The 27255-nt window shown below is 39.0% G+C and overlaps 1 protein-coding gene across 2 annotated transcripts; it reads left to right on the top strand.

The window, feature by feature from the left end:
• The first annotated feature begins 1476 nt into the window (after positions 1–1476).
• On the top strand, positions 1477–23198 carry LOC131430985 (SR-related and CTD-associated factor 4). Of its 2 annotated transcripts, none has more exons than XM_058596324.1 (12): positions 1477–1666; positions 1852–2142; positions 8004–8267; positions 8337–8738; positions 8849–8909; positions 8984–9036; positions 14419–14728; positions 14966–15241; positions 15304–15553; positions 19543–20321; positions 20401–20553; positions 20631–23198. In XM_058596324.1, the coding sequence occupies exons 1-12, from the start codon at positions 1637–1639 to the stop codon at positions 22070–22072; spliced, it is 4311 nt and encodes a 1436-aa protein (XP_058452307.1). In that variant the 5' UTR covers positions 1477–1636; the 3' UTR covers positions 22073–23198. The 2 variants fall into 2 exon arrangements, with proteins under 2 accessions (XP_058452307.1, XP_058452308.1); XM_058596325.1 differs by having other exon boundaries at positions 1478–1666; positions 8337–8699.
• Positions 23199–27255: the final 4057 nt, after the last annotated feature.

Here is a 27255-nt window from a genome sequence, read left to right as displayed (position 1 = left end):
AACATCGGCGGCGGAGGCGGCGCGATTCGGCGTAATCAATTATAAACATATTAAAAATTTTAATATTGATTCACACAGGACAATTTCTCTATCTTATTGTTTTGTCGACCTACAATCAACGATCCTAATGTTTATGTGATCCATTAAAGCCAACGTAGTGAATGGAGATGGTAAATGTTTTCGAATGCATCGAATTAGAGGAGAAATTGAGATGAATATAAATGCGATATTTGGAGATGGTTGATTATTGTTTAAATAAATATTTCATTCATATACAAAGGATTTTTTTTTTATTATGAGCAAGAAATATGAAGTTTTATTCGGAACTATTTTTCAAATCGCTTTTTACATAGTTGATAATTATCATGTATAAAAATCGTTTTATCAACTCAAAAAATAAGTATATCTTTTTCGTACGTATGTAATTAACATAAAATCGATTAGGCGCTCAAATTCATTCAGATAACAAAAATAATATCAAATTAACAAATTCAAATTTTAATTACTTCACATTTGTAATGATTTCTTATAAAAACGGGTAAATTCATTTGAAAAGTCATAGTAGAAGTAGAAGAAAATGTTTTTACTTTGAGTTGGTAACGTTGATCTTAATCTATTGTGCGAAAACTAACATTTATTTAGAATGGATCATGAAATTTTGTTCAATACCATTTTTCAAATGCCCGGAAATAACAAATAAAGTATCCAAAATAAATGGTACTCGATCACTAAACATTCTAGTACCTGAGAAATCAACACTACACTGGTTTCTAAAAAAAATGTTAATCGGAAAAAACCTAACATTATTTATTTTTTTCGGAAGAATGCTCCTTTTTTTGGTTCCATTTTTCATTTTCAGATGTCGCGACCGATAATGTGCCAATAGCTCAAAACCTTTTAAATAAAGACAGAGAATAGGCTTTGAATCAAATGACATTGGCTTCGGTTGACATCGGTAGTACTGATTTTCAGTATAAGTAGGAGGAAAGTAACTGTACTGTAATTTTCAATGAATTTTCATGAAAACTGTAAACAATTTACCACATTGATAAAATCATTTTTTCGGCTGATGTAATATTATCGGCGGCACGATTAAAATGTGATAACCGGCGCGCTGATCATCTTTTTCTTAAATTGGCGGCGTGTCGAAATTATTGGCGGCGGCGGCGTGGCGCGGCGGCGCGGCGCGGCGGCGCACAGCTCTAAGTTGAGTGTAGCTCTGTGCAATGTAACCGTTTATTCTAGTCAAGAGTTACTGTTTATGTTTTCTTCATTTTCGTTTGCTTATTCATGCCATGCCGGTTTAAAAACGAAAACGACATTACTTGGATTCCCTTGTTGTTCTTTCAATGACATTGCTGTTCAATATTTTTGTTGCAACTTAGGATAGTTTGAAAAAACGTTCTATAGTTGAACAAATGGATGGTCGATTATTAAGTGACAGTTGGATGTACCCCATCCATCGTTTCACCGGAGCGGCCATTTTGCATCGAAAATTTTGTGTGCGTGTGTGGACGAATAACCTGTGACAAAACTGTCCGTTCCGCAAAATTTTACAATTGACGGTGGAAATATGCTATTGAATGGCTAGACGGTATTGAAACATTGAGCTAAAGTGACCTACAAACAGTGCGAAATGGAAACGGTGCGAGTTTTCAACCAGGAGGTGAGAAAAAGTGCTTACAAAGTGCACGGTGATGCTAGAGCTGACCCCGAAAAAAAAATGGGTGCTCCGCGAACTCAGCACAATGGTTGCTGGTTATGTAAAATTTCCGACGAAACGAATCCTTGTTTGTTTCTGTGTGCGGACGGGATGACTAATCCCGAAATTTGTGCTTTTGTGTTTTCCAGCTCTCGGGGCTTTACGAATCAAAGCCACCGATCTCCAAGGCGAAGATGGCCTCGATTACCCGGAGTGCGATGAAGGCAATCAAATTCTACAAGCACGTCGTGCAAAGTGTGGAAAAGTTCATCTCCAAGTGCAAGTCGGAGTACAAGATCCCGGGACTGTACGTGATTGATTCGATCGTGCGGCAGTCCAGACATCAGTTCGGAGCGGAAAAGGACGTCTTTGCGCCCCGTTTTGCCCGTAACATGGAGCAAACCTTTGCGCACCTGTTCCGCTGTCCGCCGGAGGATAAGGTGAGTGCTCGTGCTAAGGAAAGCCATGGATGGTAGTACCGTTATGAGGGGCTCGCGACTTACAGGGTTGCCATATGCGGGGAGAAGGCAAAGTTGTATATTTTCTATCCAATACCGGATGCATCATCCTATGATTATTTTATAATTTTTAACGGTATCGTCATTATGGTTTTATTGAGAACCCGCATACCATGTCTTATATAAATTATATAAAACTCATCCGATTAAGTAATCATGAATTTACTCACGCATATGAAATTATCAGAGGTTGCTGAGTAACCGGTCTAACAAGTAGTAAATCACCGAGTTGGAGTACACAAGGAGAAATCTTGTTTTTGTTTCGTTTGTAAAACCAGATAAAAATTAATTTGTTAAACAATTTTATTGAAATCAAGTTAAAATCACTCGTAAACAGTAGTGGTGTGAACTGGATTTTAGATCAATGTCAGTATTTCTAATTTCGGAATTGATTTTAAATGGTATGACAGCATTTAGGGTGTAATCTGCTTTGGGTTTGCCATCAAGCGAAAAAATTAATGCAGCCGTTGGTTGTGAAGTATGTTTTAGTCATCCCCCTGCTATGGAAGCTGGTTCCTGAAACCGACGCATTTTGTTTTGGTGGCGTTGTCAACAATATGTTAATCTACGTTCATACCATACAATCAAACCACACTGGTGTCAAAAGTTAATTCTTTCAAACCCAATATAAATATAACTCTAGTCTAGTATTCTCTATAAAACAAGTAATTTGACCTCTTTTACAATAAGAAAAAGAAATTGTGGTTTATTATAGTTTGATTATATTCCATCGAAATCGTTTCTTATGTTGGTGCAACCGCATGAAGAAAAATGTGCACGTGTGAACACTGCTTAAACACAGCATTTGACAGCGAACTAGAACCAAAGAACCAACATTTTCGGCTTCAAGCCAATTGTATGCAGATGACAATCGTGCCACCGGGGTGGTTTTACTGTGATTAAAGAGTATGCGACTGTGAACTTTCAAAATAAAATATTCTTGGGTGGCACCACTAGTTCGCAGAATGAATTGGCTTAATACATGATGATTACGGCAATGTCTGAAAAAAAAAAGTTTGTAAAATCGAATTAATTTGCGTTTAAAGGCGATCATGCATGATCAGGCGATCATGTCACTTGAACTACATTGTTTTGATATTCTGATATCGCGTGAATCTTTTAAAGCAAGCTAATGCGTGACATTTTTGTATGTCAGTCAATTTCGCAAGGATGTAGGCGGTGTGTTTATTTCTTTTTCCAGAAAAATATTTCTCTTCTTATTCCGGTTGCTCCCTGCTGTAAATAATAAATGTCTCGCGATCACTGTTGCCAGTAGAGATAATTATTCATTCTGAAAACTTTCCCCCCTTATAACATGCAATTATTTATCATTTGAAAACACTTAGACAAATGTTATATCGGTCAAAAATATAGCTCTGGATTCATTTTGATCAGATAATTGTTTTGAAGAAAACGTTTAGTTGGAACAGCTTAATAAAAATTTTCTAAAACACTCAATTTTGGGTAATTAATTTTTGCAGCTTTATTAACTAAAGTATTCAACATATTCTATTTGAGAAAAATAATAACATACAGAAGTATCCAAAGATTCGGTGCTATTCTCAACCAACATAACCAGTGATTGTTAAATGTACTCGTATACTTTCCGCATTGACAGGACTTAAAAACAAATTGAACTTAAATCCTATTGAAATTAATAATTTTGAAAAGATGACCCGAAAAATAAAATATTCAATATCAAGCTACATTGTTACCGACGATACTGACAACACTTTTTCTACCACCCTGCAGTAATAATGATTTCAATAACTTGTACTTTCTTATGTCAATTTCAACCAATCACGAGCTGGTCCGAAATTGGTCCTAAAAGTGGATTAACAATTGTCAGGTCCTGTCCTTGGTTTATAGTAAAATTAATGTGATTTCTCGGTTAATTTTTCAAAAGGGCTTATAAGCAAGTGACAGTTTCTCTTTGTTTACTTTCTACTACTATTAATTACCAAGCGGTTTCTACGTTTATCACTCAACTCTTTGCATGAAATGATACCCGAAACTTTCGACTTTCAAACAGAATAGTGATATCAAAGAAAATCTTTTTAATCACATCACAATAATCGAAAGAGAATGTGATTAAAGAGAAACTGTCACTTGCTTATACACCCTAAAGAAAAATCAACCGAGATTTCTCTTTGATACCAAACCCGACCTGCTGTCACGACGCCATCTTGATGAGATCAAAATCGGAACTTCAAAATCAGCTGATTGCAACGTAAACAAACAAACAGTAATGCATTTGTTTAACGCGTTTACCTTGTTTAGTGCACGAAAATGAGTGAATTTTGTGTCGACTCTCTCACAATAACTTGTCGGTTTACCTAAAATACAGCAAACAATGTTTTAGGACATTAAGTGGAGATAATTTTCACAACTTGAGAGTCGCGATGAGTATCAAAACATCGCAGTTTTTGGGGCTCGAAACGCGAGGGGCTCAACGTAATCGGTATACTTTCAAATCGCTGGTGCTCACATACCGGTTTCAGATGGTTGGCCAAACCTAACCGAGTTTTCACCCTAACTCCATTTCAGCTGTATTTCAAAGATGGGCGAATCTTACAAAAGTAAACAAATAGAGTAGTTTCTCTCACCTACTAATAAATGCTTTAAAACCCTACAATTTTGCCTAAAAATTCGGATTCTGCAGAAAATTTAATCTATATTAATACAATGAATTATAATGGGCGAAACTGTCATTCCATTTGTTTACGTAAGTGTCGCCCTCCGTGTTCCATGCCAACAAACAGGGTGATATTTCAATTGCTAGTAAGGAAGGGCGAAACTTTTTATTTTCTTTATTTTAGATGATTTCCGAACCTTTTACTACAAGAAATAGTAAATGAGACGATAAATTACCCGCAGATTTGTCTTAGTCGCGAAAACGAACCAATTTCACGAAAAATGCGCAAGGGCGTAACTTTATAATTCACACAGGAAACAAAAAGTAAACAAATCGAAAAAGGGGGAAACTCTTTTCATGTTGATTTATTCAGTGGATATAGAAGGAAAATGGTAAAATTTGCATGCCTTCTAAAGATAGACCAACAGTTCATCCACTAATCAAAAATTGACCTGAGAATATACTATAATTTCTAAATAGGATTTGAAACCAAAGTCGAAACATTCATCGACGTTTTTCTCCATTTGCTGTCTATGTTAGATTCACCCTTCTTTGAAAACCAGCTGATTTAACCTGTCCGCCAATTTCGAAGGTAGTTTCAACGACATTGTACTAAAAATGGAATCATCAACGACATTGTACTGAAAATCGAACCTGATTTTTATATCGGGTTTGGTAATGGTAATGACTATCCAGAGCGTGGCGTTCAGCAAACACGATCTAAATGATAATTTAAAAAGCTATAACCGGGTAAGCTTGTGAAATCTTCCCCCTAGAGAAAATTCATACGTTATACCACATTTGAAAGAGCTGAAACTGAAGACGATTATCAAAAAATTTCATTCTTCTAACTGCCATATTAAGTATTAGAGACAGCCGTATGTTGCTACTCCGTTATTGATCAGAAACAAATAGACTAGCAAAATGTTTTTCTGAAACACCTTGCTTGGGAATAGCACGTAATTTAACAATGTGTAAACTGCACTGATTCCTATATGCTGATCAATACCGACGCCGGCCACGTCCGAACGCAGATATACTTGGGAAAGAAGGATTGTTAATTCAATACATGTTGCTACTAGAAGCCGAGGAATCCTGTACATTTACACATGCATCGCCAGGAATCCTCCCCGCAGCCTAAACTATATTTACATACGTCCTAGTTAAGCACGGCAGCAAGGAATATCTGCACGGTTTTAAATTTCACGCGCGCGTCCTAAACTCATGTACTATCACTCAAAATAATTGTTTCGATTAATGGTGACTGAAAACATCAACTTTCGATCTGCCCCGAAAAATTTATTGGAAATTAAAGGAATATGTCATAATAATTGAAAGAGAAACTCTCATTGGCACTTGAGACCAGTGAAGTAATCACTGCAGTGAAAAAAATCATTTTTTTTTCAACAAAATTTTGGTGATTTGATGTTCATAATAACAAGAAGCTCATCTAAGTAGTTACATTTTTCTCTGAAGTGACTTTGGTGATAAAAACCTACATTTACTTCACTTCACCGTGTAGTGATACCGGTAATAAGGGCCAATATTTGGAAAACTTCATAGTCAATAGTAGGCTAATTTTGACATTTTCAGCGAGTTAGTTGAAGGGTGGCTAAAATTTCTTACCTATTGAAAGTTCGTTGTTCTATTGATTTGTAAATCAACAGAATTTTGAGTTGGATTATTTTGAATATTTTCAGTGAGCGTAGGGTGGCTTAATATAAGAAACTGTAATTATGGTTTTACATTTGCCGATTCGATGCTTTAATCAATATTGACTCAAAAGCACTTCGAATTGGATAGTTTTATTCATATTCAGTAAACTTATAATATTTTGACTATTGAAAATTCGATGTTTTATTTCTTAGTGAATCAATGGCAGATTGAATGGAAAAACTTTGTCTCCTTACTCGCTAAAATATTCAAAATATTCATTTTAATCTACTATCGATTTACTAATCAGTAGAGTATCGAATAGGAAATAGTAGAGAAAATTACAGATACGACTGAGCACAATGACATTAAAAATTGAACAATTCTTAGGTTCACTTAATATTTAAAATTTTTTGATTATGGCGGAAGTACTGAACTAAAAACATCTACTTGTCTTTTGGTCGGGATTTATGGCATGTAAAAACTTATTCTTTTATAAACAGTGAATCGACTTAATAGATGATTTTATATATTTGGTCGAATTCTACTTATAATACTATGTGAAATTAGATCTAATGATACAGTACATGTGAGTCTGCAGCTCATTTATATTAAACTTGGGATGCGGCTTTAAAATAACTTGAACAATTCAATTCTGAATATTTGGAATCGTTTTATTACTGGTCTAAATTCCTTCTCTTTAATCCTTGAAAGCAAGATGTTTATTAAACATTGTGTCAAAATGTTTTGCTTGATCAGATCATGTTAATTAGGTTACATAATTATGGTTCAGTTTAAAATAGTAGCTATGTACTTATGTTGAAATAAAATTTATTGTTTTTTCGCCACATTTAAAATAAGTATCTATTATTATCTTTTTAACACGTCATTAAACTGAATTTATCTGCATGTCACCGTTTCGCTCATAAAAGAAGATTCCAGTATGCACACTACTCCATCGATAAAACAATCCATTTTCAAGTGAACACGTTGTGCAGCGGACGTAAAATGGCATCCACATACCATACACAGTGCGAAAGCGACTGTCCAGCGAGCGAATAAATGTAACCTCACTTTTGTCATCCACTCGCTAGTCAAACTACCGACCTCGATCACAGCCAGGCGCTGACTGAGAAAAAGAAATGTGGGTTATATAATCATAGATTCCGTTTTGTGCGATAGTTTGTACGGTCGAGAGGATGCCATCATTATGCCAAGCTGTGATTGGGTTGTGAAAACATAAGTCACTTGAAACCGTTTTTTCAATTGTATATTATTAAAATACCCCACCGACGTTGCTTTGAATGTTTAATTTAAATGTTCGCTACGCTCGTTGCAAACACCCAAAATTATTCAATTTTACATGCTATAGATTTTCTGTATTGGGGCACACTCACTGACAATGTTCAAAATAATCCATTTCGAATTACTATTGATCGATTTATCATAAAACTACCACAATGCTAATATTTTTCTCCGTACAATCAATCCCCAGAGCAAAATAATACGGGTTCTAAATCTGTGGCAAAAGAACATGGTGTTCGCACCGGAAACGATCCAACCGCTGTTCGATCTAGCAAATCCGGAACATCCGTTGCATCTGCAGTACAATGCGGCGATGGCGGCCAGTGCTGCTAACGCAAGCGCATCGGAACCGGCCGGTGGCTCCAACGGCATGAATACCTCGATTATTTCGCACGATTCGCCGGGACCGATGTCGCACGATGATCATGGCAGCTCGGCGCAGAATTCGGAAACGGTCAGCACCATTGTCGGGAAAATTACCTTATAGGAACCACCCTAAACAGATGTTTTTGTTTAATTTTAGAAACCGCTGGACCAGAACACCATCCGCCAGTTGCAGCAGTTCCAGCAAATTCTGATGCGACAAACCAGTGGCGGTGACAGTGCGCATGGTGCCGGTAAAGATCAGGTCAAGTTCAACAAGAAACTGTTGGACTTCGATTATGGTAGCGAGGAGGACGAAGACAAAAACTCGCCGTCGGTTCCGTCGACGTCGCTACCGGACGGAAGTAACATCGCTGCCATCCTGTCCGATCCGAATGTGCTGAAACAATTGCAGAACCTGCAGAAGCTCAAACAGCACGAAATGGAGGAAAAGCAGAGCAAGCTGACCGAGATGCGCCTCCAGGAGGAGAAGTTCGAAAAGCACTTGGCCAGTGTTCTCAAGGTGGCTAGCACTATTAATACTCAACAGCAGCTTATCGATGTAAGCTTTCTGTGTGTGATTTGCGTGTTCTAACAATTGTTTTTTCTTCTGTTTCTTTCCGTATTATGTTTTCCTTCTTTTCTGCTCTTTCGTTCTGTCTCAACCTGTAGAAGCTTCCCTTTGCGAACGAGTGTGATCTGAGTCGACAGCCGCCGGTCGAGATGAATCCGGGTAAGAAGATGATTGTCCGTTGTCCGCTAGAGTTGGAATACTGATTGTTTTTTTTTTGTATCGTGTATTCACAGTGCTGCCACCTCCGAAGGAAGCCGAAATCGATGAGTTTGGCGTGGTTACAGAGGTAATTATCGGTGAATGTATTTTTTTGTTCTTGACTGTTAACGGGGGCGAAGTCTAGGAATCTAGACTGTGATTGTGTTTGCTAGAATCTGCGAGAGGGTTATCGGACGAAAGTTTGCTAGGAATAAGTAGGAATAATTGAAGCGGAATATTTGAATTTATCGGAAAAAGACTTAGCTTTGAATCCAACTCGCTATCGTTTTTATAGCATTGGTTTTCCAGAGAAAGGAATTTTGACGTTAGTGAATTATATTATTTAGTATTTATTACTCTCAACAAAAGGGTCAAGACAACAAGAAATACCTCGTGCATGCACTATTTCAAAATAGTACTGTACTATTAGTAACAATTGATGGTGTGAATAGAATGTATTCCTGAAAGTGATGAGAATGGATTTTCCTTAAAATTGACAATACTCATCATATAATTTGGGAAACCTTAGGTGCAAATTTGAGAGTCTGAACTCTGGAAGAATTTCGCATTGACTTTCTTGATTATTCACTCAATCAATCACCAAGTGATTTGAAGAGTAATGTTGATTAGATAATTTCGCTGTGAAGCCTATTTCAAATTGTATTGTCAAGTACCAACTTTGTTGAGCTTTTTTGAACGCAACTCCACTGTAAAGTATCGGCTTGAAGGATGTAACCTGCAATAACGTGATTTGTTTGTTCATGATTCATTTCATGATTATTCACAGTTTTCGCTGCTACAAATTTCTTCTTCCGGTTGGCGTAACCTTATTTCAGATGATGCGACTCAGTGAATCGCGAACAAGATTGAAACATTAGTGATCTGAAAATAAAAGAAACCAAAAGTATCAAAGACATTACATTTACATTTGATTTTCGAACTTCAATGATCAAGTATTAGCTTTTGAACGAGCCTAGGATTGTTGAAATTGGTTCAGCCATCTGCGAGATAATCAAGCGGAGTTTTCCCAGCAATTTTATTAACTTTCTCTACTGCCGTTCTACGCCCGATTGTCCCATATTCCAAAATAGACAACTGAGAGAAATGCGATTAAAGAGTCAAATTAAGATTCTCTTATTTTTGCCTGCCGATGTTTTCGTCTGTAAATTGAATTATAGCTATTTTTCATGATGGAGCAGTTATGTCTAGAAATGTATAATAATAGGCGAAATTCTAAAATTGCTGCAGACGTTCTTTGTTGCAGATTTTTGGAGACTTTTAAAAATGGAGTTTTTCGCAGACTTTTGTCAAAATTTACAAAACTTTTCAGTTGGCCGCACTGTTTTTATTCTGCTCGCCAAGCCAATTCATAGAGAAATGAAAGCCCACAGGCAGACAGAAGAGAGCAGATGTGCTCAATATGCAGTCCTACGATTTATTTCAAACTACGCTTACGGTTAGTCAATACAATTTGAATCAGATTAATCCACGGCCGTATATTCAAAACAAACGATATATACAGTTCGAGAAAGTACGATTCGGCTATCCGGAGTCCGTTGATGGCAGAAATTGGAATTTGGCAAAAGCAACTCGTGGACGAAAAAAGCGAGCGAAAAAGGACTTTATTGTCGACTTTGCAAACGACTGTGCCAAAGGATAAATTAAAATATTTTGAAAACATAACTGCAAAATAATCTCTACTGAAAAGGCAATGAATCCATATCAGTATAGCTTAACCCTTTCACGACCATAAGATGTGCAGGACGAAATATGTCAATACAAGACAATATTTTATGGCGTTTTCGTTTTTAATTTGCACTACACCGATGCAGTGCTACACTGAGGCATGAATAAACGAACAAAAATGACGAAAACATAAACAGTAACCATTGACTACAATTAACAATTTCATTGCACAGAGCTACACCAAACTTTTGATGAATGCTACACCAGAGGTATCGGTGCAGAAAAAGTGTAGCACTGGTGTAGTGCAATTGGTAAAAACGAACGGTTTAGGTGCAGCTTTCGCTACACTGGTGTAGTGCAATTTAAAAACGAAAACGACATTAGCTATTAGGGGTGTAAATTAGAAGAATATCACCAGAAACACATAGCAGGGTGCATAAGCTTCCTATAATTTCATGGGAAATATTTTTCCCTATGATTCGTAGAAATTAATAAAAGAAGAGCTGGGTTTATTATGTCGTAATTTAATTTGTTGCTTTAATTTCTTTGATTATCATAATAATAAAATAAGTAGTTAGTTATGGCACTCTACGAAACGATTTCATGTACTTGTGGACGTTGCACATAACACATTTATTATGTGTTCTATTTTCTATACGTCATTATGCACAAACTTTCTTAGTGCAATAAAGATTGATAGTTCTTTTTACTTATTCGTTCAGAACACACATTTGTCGTCTTGGAAATGAGTTTTCTTTAACATTCAGTGGAAAAACTTCGATTTAATAGTAACTGGAGAATCTATAACGATTTTTATAGAAGGGAAACATATTTCCCTTGAGCGTTAAGGGGTTAATAGCTAAATCAGTGTATTTCTATGCACCATACATATATATTTTAAAAAATAGCTTGTTTTTTCTTCAGTGGGACGGTTGCGCGTAGAATATTACAGATGGTACAATTTACCTTAATATTTTCTCGAAAAGTTTTCAAATAAACTGCCAAATTTTATTTTATTTTCTTAAAATATATGTGTTACATCCGTTTGGTAGTAAAAAAGACGGGTGGGTAATGTCAGAGACATAACTGGATGTCATTCCCCCTTTTCACATTTTTCGCAAGCATTCCCCTTTTTCAAATTTTCCGCAAAAACAAAGAAGGCTTCACTTGATCTCGATTACTGTGAATTTCACACAGCAAAAAGTGCACAAATCTAATCAAACTGTTCAAGATTTGCACAAAACTGAGGATATTTACCTTCGATTTGCGAAGAAGAAACTCTCATAGTTCTAGAAAACTTTTAGAGCCATTTTGTGTGATGCTCTCCACCGTTGTCCCCTTTTCGTTGTTTTTTCACCAATGCAAACGACTAGTAGCTGTGACGTAATCGCTCTTGTCGGAAGCGAAACTAGCTTTGCAAACGACATACAATAGATCTGCTCGCAGTGGCGATAGAATCCAAACTGATCCAGTTTTTGTTAAGAGGTTTCTTAGAACTCACTCTTCAAGAATCGAAGATCCGTTCAGCTCGTAGCCGAAACGATTGAGCCGACAGACCCGGCATCCACCATGCCAGACCGCCGAAATGAAACATTTGAAAACGACCAAAAGAGCCGCTCTGGTAAAATACTCCAAACATGAAGGATCTACCCTGCATAATCACTACTTGGAGATAAATCAGCTGTACAAGAAAACTGTTAGGCGCTTCCATGCCAACTACTTGAACAATGTACAACGTAAGCTGAAATCAAATCCAAGGTATTTCTGTAAACATGTGAACGAGCAGACGAAACAACTCAGGTTACCCTCGTCAATGAACTTTGGAGATCGTACTGGTTCGTGCACACTGAAATCTGCCAGATGTTTGCGGTAAAGTTCTCTCGTTTTTTTTTTCAAATGAAATCGTAACTCAGCAGCAAATAGCAGCCGCAGCGCAGCATTTAATGTTCCCTAATCTGGTAACTCATTGAACTGCATCAATATCGACGAAGACTCAATACGGACGGCAATTGTAGGAATGATGGCCTCAACTTCTTGCCTTATTTCCAATGTCACTCGCTACAGAAATATTCGTCAGTTTATGGGAAGCTTCCATAAGAAAGGTGATAAAAAGGATATAAACCAACTACCGCGGTACTACTTTCTCCAGCGTTATTCCAAAGCTGTTCGAAAAGTTTATTTAGTAGTTATAACCGCAAGTAGTTATAATTAGCTCCTCGCATCATCCGGAATACCACAGGAAGTCATCTTGGACCGTTAATATTTATACTGTACTTCAATGATGTCAATTTTGCTCTGTAAGGTCCTCGCTTATCGGTTTGCTGATGATGTCTACCACATCATTTGCAACCCAGAAGACGCAACCATTCTCTAGCGGCAATTGTTAGTCTTCGCGGAGTGGTGTAAAGTTAACCGTATGATAGTAAATCCCGAGAAGTGCTCGGCCATTACGTTCACGAGGAAAAAAATGCCATTCCGTGTCGAATACTCTCTGGATGGATTCTTGATTGAAAGATCGACTAGCGTTAAGAATCTTGGCGTGTATCTCGGAGAACAACTTATATTTAAGCAACACGTCAGTTACGCTGTAGTTAAAGCTCATAGAATCGAGGTAGTACAACGCAGATTATTTCGCTTCTTCGATTGCTGTGAAACGATCTTCATCAACTACCTGACTTATTAAAGTCGCGGGTTATTATTCGGTCTCGACATTCTACAAGTGCGACGGGAATTATCACGCTCACCCCTCCCGAAGAATGTTCTCTCCCAAAATCTTGGCATTAATTAAGTGCAGCGCTCAGTTGGTCTTAAGCAGTAGCTTTATTGTTTTTTTAGTCGACCAATCTCCTTATTGACTTTCTGGAGATCATGGACCGGCAGCCTATCGTCTTCTGCGGGTGTTCCAAGTTTTTTAGATCTAAGATGCTCGTCGTAATTCTGTTTCCACTGCTCAATCATCTCACACTCGTTCGTGAGAAGGTTGTCGTCTTAGTCCCTTTTTGGCAATGATCATGACTAATTTGCTATTACTGATGTCAAATAGTGGTCAGCTAGCTGAATAACAAATGAAGTACAAAGCTCATTGCAATGATTCTTTTGTCTTTCGATTGTGATGTTAGTTGTGAAAATGGTCGATATTGCATTTTGTTTCGATAAGAAATACAACTATCATTGTTCAATTCGAAACATTCGAACATGATCAAATTTAGAATTAAAATGATACGGTACTCCAAATGAAGGCAACCAATTATTATGTCGCATGTTTTGGATCAATAACTGTTCAAATATGTATTAGATATGTTCCCCAGTTTGCTCAAACATCATACCCTTCAAGACTCCAAAATATCTCATATTGCCTTTTTGCTTGTAAATGAAATGTATCTTCAACGGGGTCGTCCAAATTGCAAAACCTAAGTAAGTACTACTATTTGCAATCCATCGGGTATCGGAAACGCGCCCAAGAATAGCTTACGAGTTGTAAGTCGTTCTTCAACACCGGTAAGTCACCCTTTTTTGCCAATCTATTGTTCCATAGAAATTGTTCGGTCTCAAAACCATAAGACGACTCTTCAATCGCAAACCTACTTCGCTCCCGATTGGAACTGAAACGCTCAAAGAAACACGTTGCAAGCCTTTCGTTAGTCAAAAGAACAAAAAAAGCTCCTACTCTTTTTCACCAGTGAAACCATTTAAATGTATTTTCTTTCTCTTTTTTCTATTGTTTCGATCGGACGCCTAAACCACGTCCGATCGAAATTGTTTCTTCGTTTCGATTCTCCAACAGGTCATCAGTGACTCGCACAGCTCGCCCCGTAGTACGCCAGCGGACCAGTACAAGTCGTCCGCTCCATCGAGACGCCGGAAGAGCCGCTCCCGTTCACCCAGGGATCGTCGGGATCGGGAAAGGGGAGGACGCCGTCGGACTCGTTCAAGGTCGCGATCCCGTTCACATTCACCCAGACGTGGTCGGGGAGGACGTGGTTCATCCCGGGACCGAGAACGTATCAGCCAGAAGGACAAAGAACGTGACAAGGAACGGGAGAGAGAACGCAAGAAACGTGGTTTACCGGAAATCAAGAAGGATCATTTGAGTGGTAAGATATCTCGGAACGCGTGTCGTTTTCCGTGACCCTAGACGTGGGCGCACGAAGGCGACATGTGATCTGATTTGAAAGAAAAGAGTAGTGCTTTTTTTGTTTAGTTTTTAACGCTTTGCAACGTGTTTCTGCGAAACGAAAGAGAGAACCGAGCGATTAATGCGATGTTATATTTTCCATCTCTCTTCCTTGCTTCAACAATGACATCGATTTGATTTGATTGCACTGCTACAGTATGCAGTACGACGCTCTGGGTTGGTCACCTGTCGAAACTGGTCCAGCAGGAAGAGCTCTCCGATACATTCGGCAAATATGGCGATATTGTTAGCATCGACCTGATCCCACCGCGTGGTTGTGCATTCATTGTAATGAATCGTCGTCAGGATGCGTACAAGAGTATGCAGAGTTTGAAGAGCCACAAAATGCACGGTCGCACAATCACCATCTCTTGGGCCACTGGAAAGGGTGTAAAAAATAAGGAATGGAAAGACTATTGGGACATTGATTTAGGTTAGTTTTGCGAGGGGCAACGAACGACGGCCAGTATCTAATTGTTGAAACTCTTCTAACAGGCTGCAGCTACATTCCATGGAACAAGCTGAGTCCAAATACCGATCTGGCAAGCTTGGAGGAGGGAGGCATGTTTGACGAGGACACAATGCCACAGTGGATAAAGGATAAAATTGCCAACGCTACGAAGAAAGACGAGGAACCACCGGCCGTGGTGAATCCAGTATATCCGGTCGATACCAGTCAGCCGCCTCCACCGGCAATGATTAGCATGAGCTTGCCGCCTCCGTTCCCGATGGCAGGAGTTCCCAGGTGGGTGTCCTAGAGTTAGGGTAAAAATGGTAAACAAAAATCGGTTTAATACAGTGAAAATGTTGACATGGTCTGTTCGATTCTAATGGTGGGGATCCTATGGGATACCGATAGTCATCTCATTAGTAGAGGTCCAATCGGGAATATTAATGTCATTTTTTATTGAAAACAGTCTTGAAGTTCTTCGCTCGATTTGGGAACTTTTCGTGCAATCGGAACATTCATAACATCTCTGAGAAAATAAAGTTAGTTCCGTTTAGGGTTATTTCCGGTACTTCCAGAACCATGAACTTGAAACCGATATATCGGAAATAGAAAATGTTAAAATAATTAACTATCAAAATTGCGTATCTTTGAAAGTCCACATAGTTTTGACAATCAACGTGCAAAAAAAAAAAAAACGCGCGGCACACATGAAAAATACCCGTAACTTCGTGAATATGCGCAAAAAGAACCCGTATAGAAAACACAGTGTACATACCTTAGTGTACTTTTTTGGAGACATATAGGAGTGCTTCTAACATTTTTGTTTGTTTACAGTTTCACGTAATTTCCTCACACTATATCTATGAGTCGTCTTCCTTCTGTAAAGTAGGCGAAGTATCGACATTACCATTAATTTCTTATCATTTATGCTTCATTGTGAAAAATGAGCTGAGGACGGACGGCAGTGACTATTTTTTAACCAAGCCAATTCGATTTTCCAAACAATTCTCACGAATCAATGTATAAAAAAAACCTGTTTTAATCCATCTAGTTATGTAACGGTGTCTTTCTCATAACATTTCGCGAGAAATCGACGCAAGTTTCATATTGGACATTTTGAATAACTATTTCCAGAACCGGAGACTGTTTCAGTCGCAATAGGGTTTTACGGTCATCGACCGGTCAGATTGAAGGAATTATTCGCACCCCCATCCGCATCCAATTATTTTTTAGATTCTCAATTTATTCGATGAAAGCAGGTCGGGATGGGCCGAATATAAAATAATGAGCGATTTGTCCACAGCACAATATGCACAAATTTACCCTAAGCGGCTTGCGCTTGGTGGTCAATGACAGCCCAACAATCTTTTCATATCGTATTGCCGTAGCCAATACATGGCGCTCGGAACTCGAGTACTTTGTCTTGTGTACCGAAATTGCTTGTACCGAAATTGACACATCTCATATACATCCAACCTAAAATTTCAAGTATCTGTTTTCGCTGTGTTAGTGTCTTCCGTGTATATGAGTTACTGCACAGATTCAAGAAGAGAAGTAATTACTCAGCTTAGTTTCAAGATTTGTTGTTCTCTGTCGCGTAGGGCTGTGTGAGAACTTGTATGCACACCTTCAGTAGAGGCTTCAGTGGCTTATGCTTATGCCAGTTGAACACAAATTGCTGTCTTAGTTGCAACGTCGAAACGGTTGATTGATGAAGTTATTGACAGATTCGCTCGACTTGCAAAGCGCCGCGTTCTCCTACTGTATCGATGATACGTAAAAAGTTTAATAAAAAATTCCCTTCTAAAAGTATATCGTTATTTTATTGTATTGAAAAACGCAATATTCCTCAATCGTTAGTTTTGATTTACAACGAACTGTTCTGATTTCATACCACATAAGCAGTGCACAACCTGTAAATTTTCTAATCTGTTTTGAAAATTTCGCAAACCTAGCGAAGTCCTAAAATTGTGTTACTTTTTTATGTGAACTAAAGCAAAACAGAGTATTATTTTCGAATCAGCTGCCTAAAACATGTCTTGTGAATGGGTTTTATACTATGTTCACACTGGCCGAAAATAACATGTTTTAACGATAGTAATATAAAGTTAAAACCGCACTGTTCACACTAAGAAAAACGGTTGTACCTATTTGCGTTGCCAGATCATTTTTCCAAAAATATTTAGTCGGCGCAAAAATCTATCTGTATCATATCGGTATCAATATCTCTTCTACATAAGTAGTAGAAAAGTTGAGCGAAAAAAAGGTCCCACGACAACCTTTTCTCATGTCTATTCAAGCTAAAAACCAAAATCGGTACTTATCTGTGTGATCCGTGAATTATCGGTATTTTGGGAGAACATATCTGTATTGTTATATAGAGGTAAAAAATCTGTATAAATACCGAGAAATCGGTATATCTGGCAACGTTGGTACCAGTTTTCAGTTTTTTTTTATGATTACATGGCTACTTTGATGGAAAACTGCTGTTGTTGAACAGCTTGTCAATTGACATAGTCGAAAAGTGAAGGAAAATGCTAGCAGGGTTGTGCTTTACTGACAATTATATCATGTTATTTCGGGAAAACATGTTTTAATGTGACGTTTATGAATATGAAATAACGCAAAAGTAAAACATGTTATTTCGCTTAAAACATGAAATCGGAGTTATAACATGTTTTAACTCATAGTGTGAACATAGTATTAAATCGATTATGTGGTTATGGTTTACAAAATCATCATCGATAATGATAACAAAAATCGTTTGATTTTCTGAGGTTGATACTGGGGCAGCATTATCATTTCTGATCAGTGTTGCGCAATTATCACCTAGTCAAAAATCGCCCTGAGTATAATCTCATTCCTATCAATAACACCAGAGTCATATGTTTTAAATTCACACATGATTCTTAATGATAATTCTCAGGATTATCAGCCTTGCAGTGATTTTCACTAGTAGATGATGGATGATATTTAGATATCAACAGTGCAATACGCAAAAGCAATATTCAATGCAATTACAGCGAAAAAAAAATTGATTATAGGGACAAAAGACTTAGTTTTAATTGTAGAAATGATTTACTCTCATGGTCTAATTAGAATAAACCCAATTAAACGATATTTAGCATGTATTATAGAAGTAACAGGAGCGTTTGAACCAGCCCTCTGCTGAGAAGCTGTGTTGGCTACAATAGCGCTTGGTAGAGCGCCCTTCCACCGGGCTGGTTTGAACGCTTGTTTGTGTTCGCTACTGCGCTCCTGTTACTTCTCTGTATGGAATTCAAGTGAATAGTAATAGTGTCAATGTTATTGAAACTGTAGCAGCAAACATGCTTTGTTATGTCATTATAATTGTTTTAATAGCAGCATAGCATGGTTCCACCAAAATCACACTCCGGTAACATATATTCGTGATTCTGATTTCTTCAAAACGTACTCATTTGTTCTCGGTGCCGAAGAACTGGCTTGTGTTTTCAAAATCGAGCTACGGTGTTGGTTTTCGTTTTCTTTACCGCGTGAACGAAATTGAACACCGCACACAGCGTGGTTCGTTCGTAGAGGTTTCTTCTTCCGTACTAGCGCATGTGTTTTCTTCTTCCGTACTAGCGCATGTAGCTAAGCCATTCCTGAGAAAAGTGTGTTAAGTGATTTAAGTAATTTGAAATTGAAATTTTTACACCAGCCACCCTGTAATTCCAAAACCGGAAGTTGGATCAAGATGAAATTCAGGAATTTTCTATTCAACCTTTCATTTGAATCTAATTATGTGAAAATCAGTTCATTCATCTTCCAGAAAAATTAGTGAACATATTTTCAATTTTTGCACATATTTTCCTATAATTCCGGAATCAGAAGTCGGATTCAAACAAATTTTTAAACTTTTGAATGGCAACCTTTCCTTTGAATCAAATCTAAGTTTGTGAAAATCGGTTCAGTCATCTCCGAGAAAAGTTAGTGCACAAAAAAGTAACATACACACAACCAGGCACTGAAACCTGTTGCGAAAATGACCGTCTGAGTCGTCGCCATAGTTTTTGCTATTTTAAAGTGATTCAATGTGTGCGTGTATAAACAATACATGGATTTAAAAATTGGATATTCTTCCACCCTTTAAGGAAAAAATTCCGTCTTCGTTTGTTGCGGAGTGCACAGTTCACTTCCTTGTGCGTTTACAGTTTATATCAACATATCCGAGTTTGGAAAACTTAACCTTCTACAAACAATGTTGACTATTCTTTTATCTCCTATCACGCCTAATAAAATTTCCTGCCTTCTGCTTCCAGATTGCCGATGATGGGTATGCCCATGGTGCCCGGTATGGGAATGAACGTGCCACCACCGAATTTGATGATGCCAGGTGCGATGAACAATCCTCCTCCACTGCCGATGGCTGGTGCCGGAGGGTTTGGAGTCGGTGTCCTACCGCCCCCTCCACCGAGTCACGTACCACCGATGATGAACATGCACCCGCCTGGTGGCGATGAAATGGACATTGAGATGGAAGAGGAACCTTCGAACCACGGTCACGGAGGAAACGTGCATCCACCGGTTGGTATTCCGATGCCAAATGTACCCTTCTTCAATCAACCACCGCCGCCTCTGCTGCCACCGAATATTCCGTTGACTGGGGTTCTTGGTTTTGGTCCGAATGATCAAGAGCGTGTGGCTGGTGGGGATCAGAATAGACGTGGTGGACGAAATCGGGATGAGTTTGAGCGGCGTGGCAGTCGTGACCGTGATCGTGACCAAGGTGGGCGAGAAGAGCGCCGTGGATTTGGAAACGATCGAGACGGAGGAGGTCGTGGTCGAAGAAGTAACCGCGATGACAGTGACGGTGAACAGCGGAACGATCGTCCAAGCCGTTGGGGAAGCAACGATAGGAACCGGGGATCGTCATCTGGTCAAAACAGTGGTAATGAAGGTGGTCGCGATGATAGGCCATTATCAGAGCGTCTGCGAGAGCTGGCCGAAAGAAGTGCCGGAGAAGCAACTGAAGCTCAGCAGCGGTTCGGTGGTGGAAGAAACTTCAGAGGTGGTCGTAATATGAACAGCGATGATGACGGTAAGTGTTACTCAGTTGGTTCGTTGAGTCCGTGGATAGAACAGACAATACTGAGGTTTTATGTTTCGTTATGTGACAGATTTTAACCAACGAGGCGGAAGTGGAGATGACTTCGGTGGTCGTCGAGGTAACTTCCAGCAGGGAGATCGTTTCAATAACAATCAACGTGGTGGTGGTGGACGGTTCAATAATCGTGGCGGCCCCGGATTCCGTAATCAGCGCGGTGGTCCAGGTATGTTATGGAAAGGTTATTGAGTGTTTCTGGTAATTAATCAAGTCTTTCTTCCTCGCGTCTTATTTTTTCCATAGACAATGATATGCCAATGAACATCATGTCGCTTTTGAATATGGATATTTTTGGAAACAATGGGCAACAACAAGAAGATGGCGGAGATCAACCGCCGGCGTTCTTCGATCGTGGTGGTCGAGGCGGAGGTGGTGGTGATTTTAACAATCGTCATCAGAACAACAATTGGAACGACGGAGGAGGTCGTGGAAATCGTGGTGGACGTGGCAATTGGAGAGATAATAACGACGGCAATGGTAGAGGAGACAATGACAGAGGCGGTCGCTTTGGGCGTCAGAATGATCAAAGAAGCCAGAATCGTCGAAGCGAATCAGGTGGTCAGCAGCATGATCGCCGCCAAGACGATTGGAATCAGCCGCAGCAACAATCGGGTGGTTCCGGTGGTGGAGGTGGTTCCAAGAGCAACGCTACAACATGGGACCAAATGGATGAGACGTGGGATGATGATGTTCCGGTAGTAACTCAAGTACGCAAGTTTGAGCCGCCAAAGGAAGAACCAGGGCAAGAGCCAAACGCGCAGGTTCAAGAACGTCAACAACCGGATGAACATAGTCCACAACAGGAGTATCGAAATCAGTCTCCGAAACGTCAAAATCGTTCTCCAGAGCGTCAAAATCGTTCTCCAGAACGTCAAAATCGTTCTCCCGAGCGTCAACGTCATTCTCCTGAGCGTCAACGCCATTCTCCTGAGCGTCAACGTCATTCTCCTGAGCGTCAGCGTCATTCTCCAGAACGTAAGCGTCATTCTCCTGAGCGTCAACATCATTCTCCTGAGCGTCAACGTAATTCTCCTGAGCGTCAACGTCATTCTCCTGAGCGTCAACAGCATTCACCAGAACGTCAGCATCATTCGCCAGAACGTCAACAGCAATCGCCAGAGCGTCAACAACACTCTCCAGAACGTGCACAGCATTCCCCCATGCATCAACATCTCTCGCCAGAACGTTCTCCCGTACGTCAACAGCAGCAGCAGCAAAATGAAGATGAGAGGAACGACTATACAGAAAGTATGAATCAATCGGAACCTCAAGAAAAACATGAAGACCTGTTTGAGGAACGCAACGGTCCTGGAAGAAAGAGAGGCGGAACTCCACTGTTTGATGAACTGCAATCAACCGCTGTAATTGAACCAAATCGGGAGCGTGAAATGGCCAGAAATCCAAGTCCACCACCAATAATAATGAGCCTGACCACCCCTACTATAAGATTTTCATTGCCGCAACCACTACAGAGCAGAGTTCAGTTGTATTCACCCTCTCCTCCACCGGCACCAGCACCAGTTGAATCGGTTTTCGAACCTGTACAGGACGTGGTGGCTGCTGCTGTATTTGCTGCTCCGGAACCAGAGAAAGAAGTTTCAGCTCCGGACCACTCAGAACCGGTGGCCGATTCGGCTCCCGAGCCACCGTTGCAGGATGCCGTTCCGATGGCTGAGGATGCTTGAGCAGATTTTTGTTAGAAAAGATATTCAAATGCTCATTGTTCGTATTTGGCAATATCTAACCAATGGAGAGTTTTATAGCCGTACGGAAGTATTTTTCTTTTCATTTAAACGAATCTTAAAGCTTGGTGTTTGGAGTCAAAGTTCTGAGTTATCAATCAATCTGCATAGGTTGTGTTTGATAAAACGTGTAGAAGTCTAAAACAGTTTGAGGAATTTATCACGAAGACAAGAAAACGGTTAGTTTAAACAAATAGAAAAGTGTTCTGAATAAAACACGTAAATTACCAACTATAAAAAAACATAAAGGTAAACTAATGAATAAACTTTTTGAATTCATACAAGAAAATTAGACTGTGATATTTTGTACGAGTGACGCGGTTTTGTAGTTGCAATTGCATCGTTTTGTACAGTTTGTAAACTAATCACCGGAGAAAAATTCCGAAGAAGACGATGTTTCTAGATAAGATTATACGGAAGAAATAAATCACCAAGAGATTATAACAATAAATTAGCTTGTTTGGTAATAAGTAAAAAGCAGAAAGAACCGGATTAATTTAAGGCGTCCGGAAAATTGTTTCGATCATCATAAAGGTAGGTGTTGACAAAACGCCGTGGGAAATCGTCGAGGGATGCAGCAGTATCTTCGCTACCTGATCACCAAACGACCATACGGAACTGAAAACACGCGCTTGCACTCGAGTTGAGTGACTTGTGCAAGGTACTGTGAAACTAAGTTTTGTTATATTTCGTTTAATTAGAGAACAATTTTTGTTAGTTAGTTTTGCTTCATCTAGCGAGAACCTAATTTGTATTTAGAAAACGAAATCAGAAGACAATTTATACTACATGTTTGCATTGATGACATCGTCTCGGAAGTAAAGCGACTACAAATTGTACCAAACGAGCTATCAAAATGCGCTACCAAAACGAACCTCATGGATCGGCAAAATATCACAGTAATTCACTACTTCAAGTTACATTTGATCACAACTATGATAATTTTATTCGTAAGGAACAAGCATGCATAACCTTTTAATGGCAAATAATATGATATAAATATCATCAATCAATAAATACTAAACACATTTGTGTTACTCAAGCGAGTGGTTGCAAAACAACTAGACAACTGTTTTATTGCTTTTGTTTATTTTAATCCCTTTAGAAAGCGTCGTTACACAATCGTTTCGTGCATATAAAAATTGATAGGACTTCCAGAGTTCTAAAGCGTTGATGACAAACACGTTGATAGAATATATTGCAAACGAAGAATTGAGGTCTCACTTGATAAACTTTGTAATAGTTTATTCTAATACCAAAAGTTTGGTCGACGTTTCATTAACAGGAGAAAAATTCAACTGCTTATTAAAAATATTTCCATACAGGGAATCGATCCCGGGTCTTCTGTATGAAAGTTAGATATCCTGGACACTAGATCATATGGGAATTCGATATTCAAACGATTATTTTCATCCCTGTACTGCTCATACTTGCATATCACTTCCATATGGGTAATTGGCATGTTGATGTTTTGTGCTACAAAAAGCTAAAACTTGGTATTTTTGCACGATATATTAATAATAGGCAAGGATGGCTTTCATCGTATCAAAGAACGCTCACTAGCAACTCTTCACACGATTCAATCAGTGCCAAAGAGAGACGGATATCATCGCAAAAAAACCGGCATGGTTCATTTAACATAGAATAGACACCAGTGCGAGAGCGAATTTCTCTCGATGACCTGTCTGAGAATCAAGAGTTAGCTCGCTGCTGTGGGGATTCTTTCTGAAGCAACGAACGATTGCTTGTTCTCGTTTCGCGATCCGATTCTGTATGGGCAGTGGATAATTGCGATAGAATCATTTTACTATTGCCGCTTATTCTAACTATGTTCATATAACCTTTGTATAAGTTGTGTCTATGGAAATGTATGTGAATGCTCCACACAAGGGTTTTGAAATATTGCAACCTAGTATGAGAATCATCAAGTCCAATCATCGATTCGATTTTCTGCGGTAATTGTCAACCTGTGATTTTCTCTTGGTAAATTCCACACAGCACCATCAGACTGTATTTTTTTAAGGACAGTGAAATACTCAAAGTATGAAGTGGAGCGAAGAAATGTAGAAACATTCTCTCGCGGTTCATGCATTGAGAGACTCGAGTTCTTGTAGCATCTTTTACCGGATTGGAAATGTTGTATACAATATTGAGAAACATCGGGCAGCTTCTGTAAATTTTTCGGCAATCACCAACACTGATAATAGGTACTTAGCACAGACTTTATCCATCAACCTAACCTAAAAATAACGAAAATCGACATGGGACTGATCTATCAGTATGGACAGTTTGTAATTGAAGAGAAATTGAATGCTTGAATAAAAAAAAAAGTATTACTAACTGACCCGAATAAAGGTTGAATTCTCATGACAACCTCTTTCCTTAACATTACCAGAAGTAAAAAGCTTGACAACATTACCAGAAGTAAAAAGTAGTAACTTGACGTGAGTGAAAATTGCGTATGTATGGCGTTTTCGCTTGAAACAAAGCTCAACCCAGTTCCAATCTCAACTGCTGTCAAATGTAATGGGCTCGTTTGAAAGTCACTTCGCAGCCGATTCTAGCGTTTTGAAAACAATGAAGAAAACTCATCACGCTTGCTTGCCTTTTCGCCATCGATTGACGGTTTTGAGGTAGTCAGGCACATCTCAGTCCCGATGTTCTATTGGTATACGAGTACAAAAGGGAAACCATGGTCGAAAAAAGATTATCACCCCTATTCTGTACGTCGATCGACTCGAAATATTCCGATCGAATGTGCAATTTCCATCCTGCATTCCGTTCGAGTTGGGTATGAACTCGTATATCATTCGTTCGAGTTGTTCAATTTTCGAATATTACTCGATCGACTGGCGTACGAATTATTTCTGTTCGGTTTAAAATCGTTCTAATTTGTTTATACAAGTGTGACGGTTTCGTTTACTAATAATAAATAATATAAAAAGAACGTTTAAGTAGTGTTGACAGTTTTGATATTTAGTGTTCGAAATTTCAAGTGTTCCCGAACGAGAGTCGATCGAATCATACAAGTCGGATTTGACGTCTTGATTTTGGGGCCTGCCACCAACAGTAGCAACACCGCTTCTGAGTGGTATAGAGACTCAGGTCGCGCTCTCATTCGGTTTTTCGCTATTACCAGTATCACACACAGTGAAGTTATCACTGAAGCGAAAAAAATTATTTTTCCACCAGAATGTTGGCGATGTGATGTTCGTAATAGATATGGGCAATTTCCTCCTGAGCTGTTCCAATGAATCGAATCATAAAAGAGAGCTGACAGCTCAGCTCTTTTTAAAAGAACCGCAGCTCATCAGCTCACTCATTTGTTACCCAGTTCGCTGCATTGTGAAGAGGGGAATAAGCTACGAGCTGAACGGATCTTCGGCTCTTGAAAAGCGAGCTCTAAACGAGAAAAAATGTTTGCATCAAGTTTCGTTACTTCTAACATGCTTGCATCTATCCTTCTTTAACGGATTGAATAATACATTATCAGTAAGAGATATTCACCCCGATTCTGCAATCCGACGGATTTGTGAGACGAACGAATCTACTTTTTCGTTCGAGTTCGAATTTTGCATTCTTTATTCCGTTCGACTTGTATGATTCGATCGACTCTCGTTCGGGAACACTTGAAATTTCGAACACTAACCATCAAAGCTGTCGACACTACTTACACGTTCTATATTATTTATATTATTAATTTCTTAGTAAACGAAACCGTCACATTTGTATAAACAAATTAGAACGATTCTAAACGGAACATAAGTAATATGTACGCAAGTCGATCGAGTAATGTTCGAAAATTGAACAACTCCATCGAATGATATTCGAGTTAATACTCAACTCGAACGGAATGCAGAATGGAAATTGCATCTACGTACAGAATAGGGGTGATTACCTCTCACGGCGCAAGAAAAACGGATCACAAAATTAACCATCAGCTCAATCTAAATGAGCTGATGCGTCGAATCGATTCATTTTGGTGAGCTAATCGGTTCGGAGCTGCTCACCAATATGAGCTGTTTCGCACACCTACACTCTGTGTGACGAAGAGCAAGCGAAATTTCTTCTCTCGCATTGACAACTAGAGCTCTTATCTTTTACGTATATACACCACTGTTGTATAAAGTGTGCACGCATCATGAGTGCGCATGTTTATTTTCTTTTACCTCCAGCACTGAATCGCACCAAAATGCTAGAGCAGAGCTCTCAAATTCTCTTAGGTGGACACAGGTGTACACGCCGGTGAGCACTCTGGTGTGTGGTTTGCGTAGAAGAAGCGTGGGGCACGCAAAAAAACATCGATGAATTTTCGTTTTTCCTTGCAAGATTTTCATAGCAAGACCAGATCTACTCTATTAATTGAAGTTCACAGAAGTGTTCGCTCACCATAACGCGCCAGCGCTCACTTGGGTGTATTTAGGTGAGAGCGATTCATGCGAAGAGAATGTAGTTCTCTCGCACCAACTTCTTTCAACACAAGCACACACTCAAAATCTGTCTAATGGACACTGAGTACAAGTGCGCTTTCCTTTTTGTGTAGAGCTTACCGAATGCATCCGCTGTGTAGAAATGAAACTTACATACTGGCAAAGACATCATATTAACAAGATATCCAGCTCTCATATTTCCCGAACAAATCGTTGGCAACATCCTTTTTTGCGAGCATGGCGTCCTCAGGCGAATCCGCATCGAATCTCGTACATAGAAGTAGGGGAGAGATATGTCAAATTCGTGCGCGCCAAAATAGCAGCACTGCGCTCCAAAACAATTGTTCAATGTGATGCTGTGCGATGGCGTTGCTGGACTGAAGATTGATTTCGCTCCAAGCTGACAGGGTCTGATACTGGTGAATCAATCTAGTGAAATGCCATCACTGCTGCCTTAACAACTAAACGAACAAGTCGAGTAGTGAAAATCGAAAAGTCAATGATATAACTGGCAAGAACTGCGAAAAACGGTCAAAACTTCACAGGATTTATTTTCACATCGAAGATTCCTTATAAAACATGAAGCGTTAGTTTCAAGCGATCACCACATAATGCGTTAATTTCGAGCGATCTATATTATTTTTACTTTTAGTACTGTCGTTATTATTCAAAGAATCTTCAAAATAATGTGAAGAA

This window comes from Malaya genurostris, chromosome 2, assembly GCF_030247185.1.
Source record: "Malaya genurostris strain Urasoe2022 chromosome 2, Malgen_1.1, whole genome shotgun sequence".
NCBI lineage: Eukaryota > Metazoa > Arthropoda > Insecta > Diptera > Culicidae > Malaya > Malaya genurostris.
This window is presented reverse-complemented; position numbering and strand designations above follow the sequence as displayed.

Coding starts and splice junctions, on each gene's coding strand:
- LOC131430985 (XM_058596324.1), top strand. CDS start 1,637: ATGGAAACGGTGCGAGTTTTCAACCAGGAG. Junction 2,143..8,003: donor GCTGTCCGCCGGAGGATAAG/GTGAGTGCTCGT, acceptor ATCAATCCCCAG/AGCAAAATAATACGGGTTCT. Junction 8,910..8,983: donor GCCGGTCGAGATGAATCCGG/GTAAGAAGATGA, acceptor GTGTATTCACAG/TGCTGCCACCTCCGAAGGAA.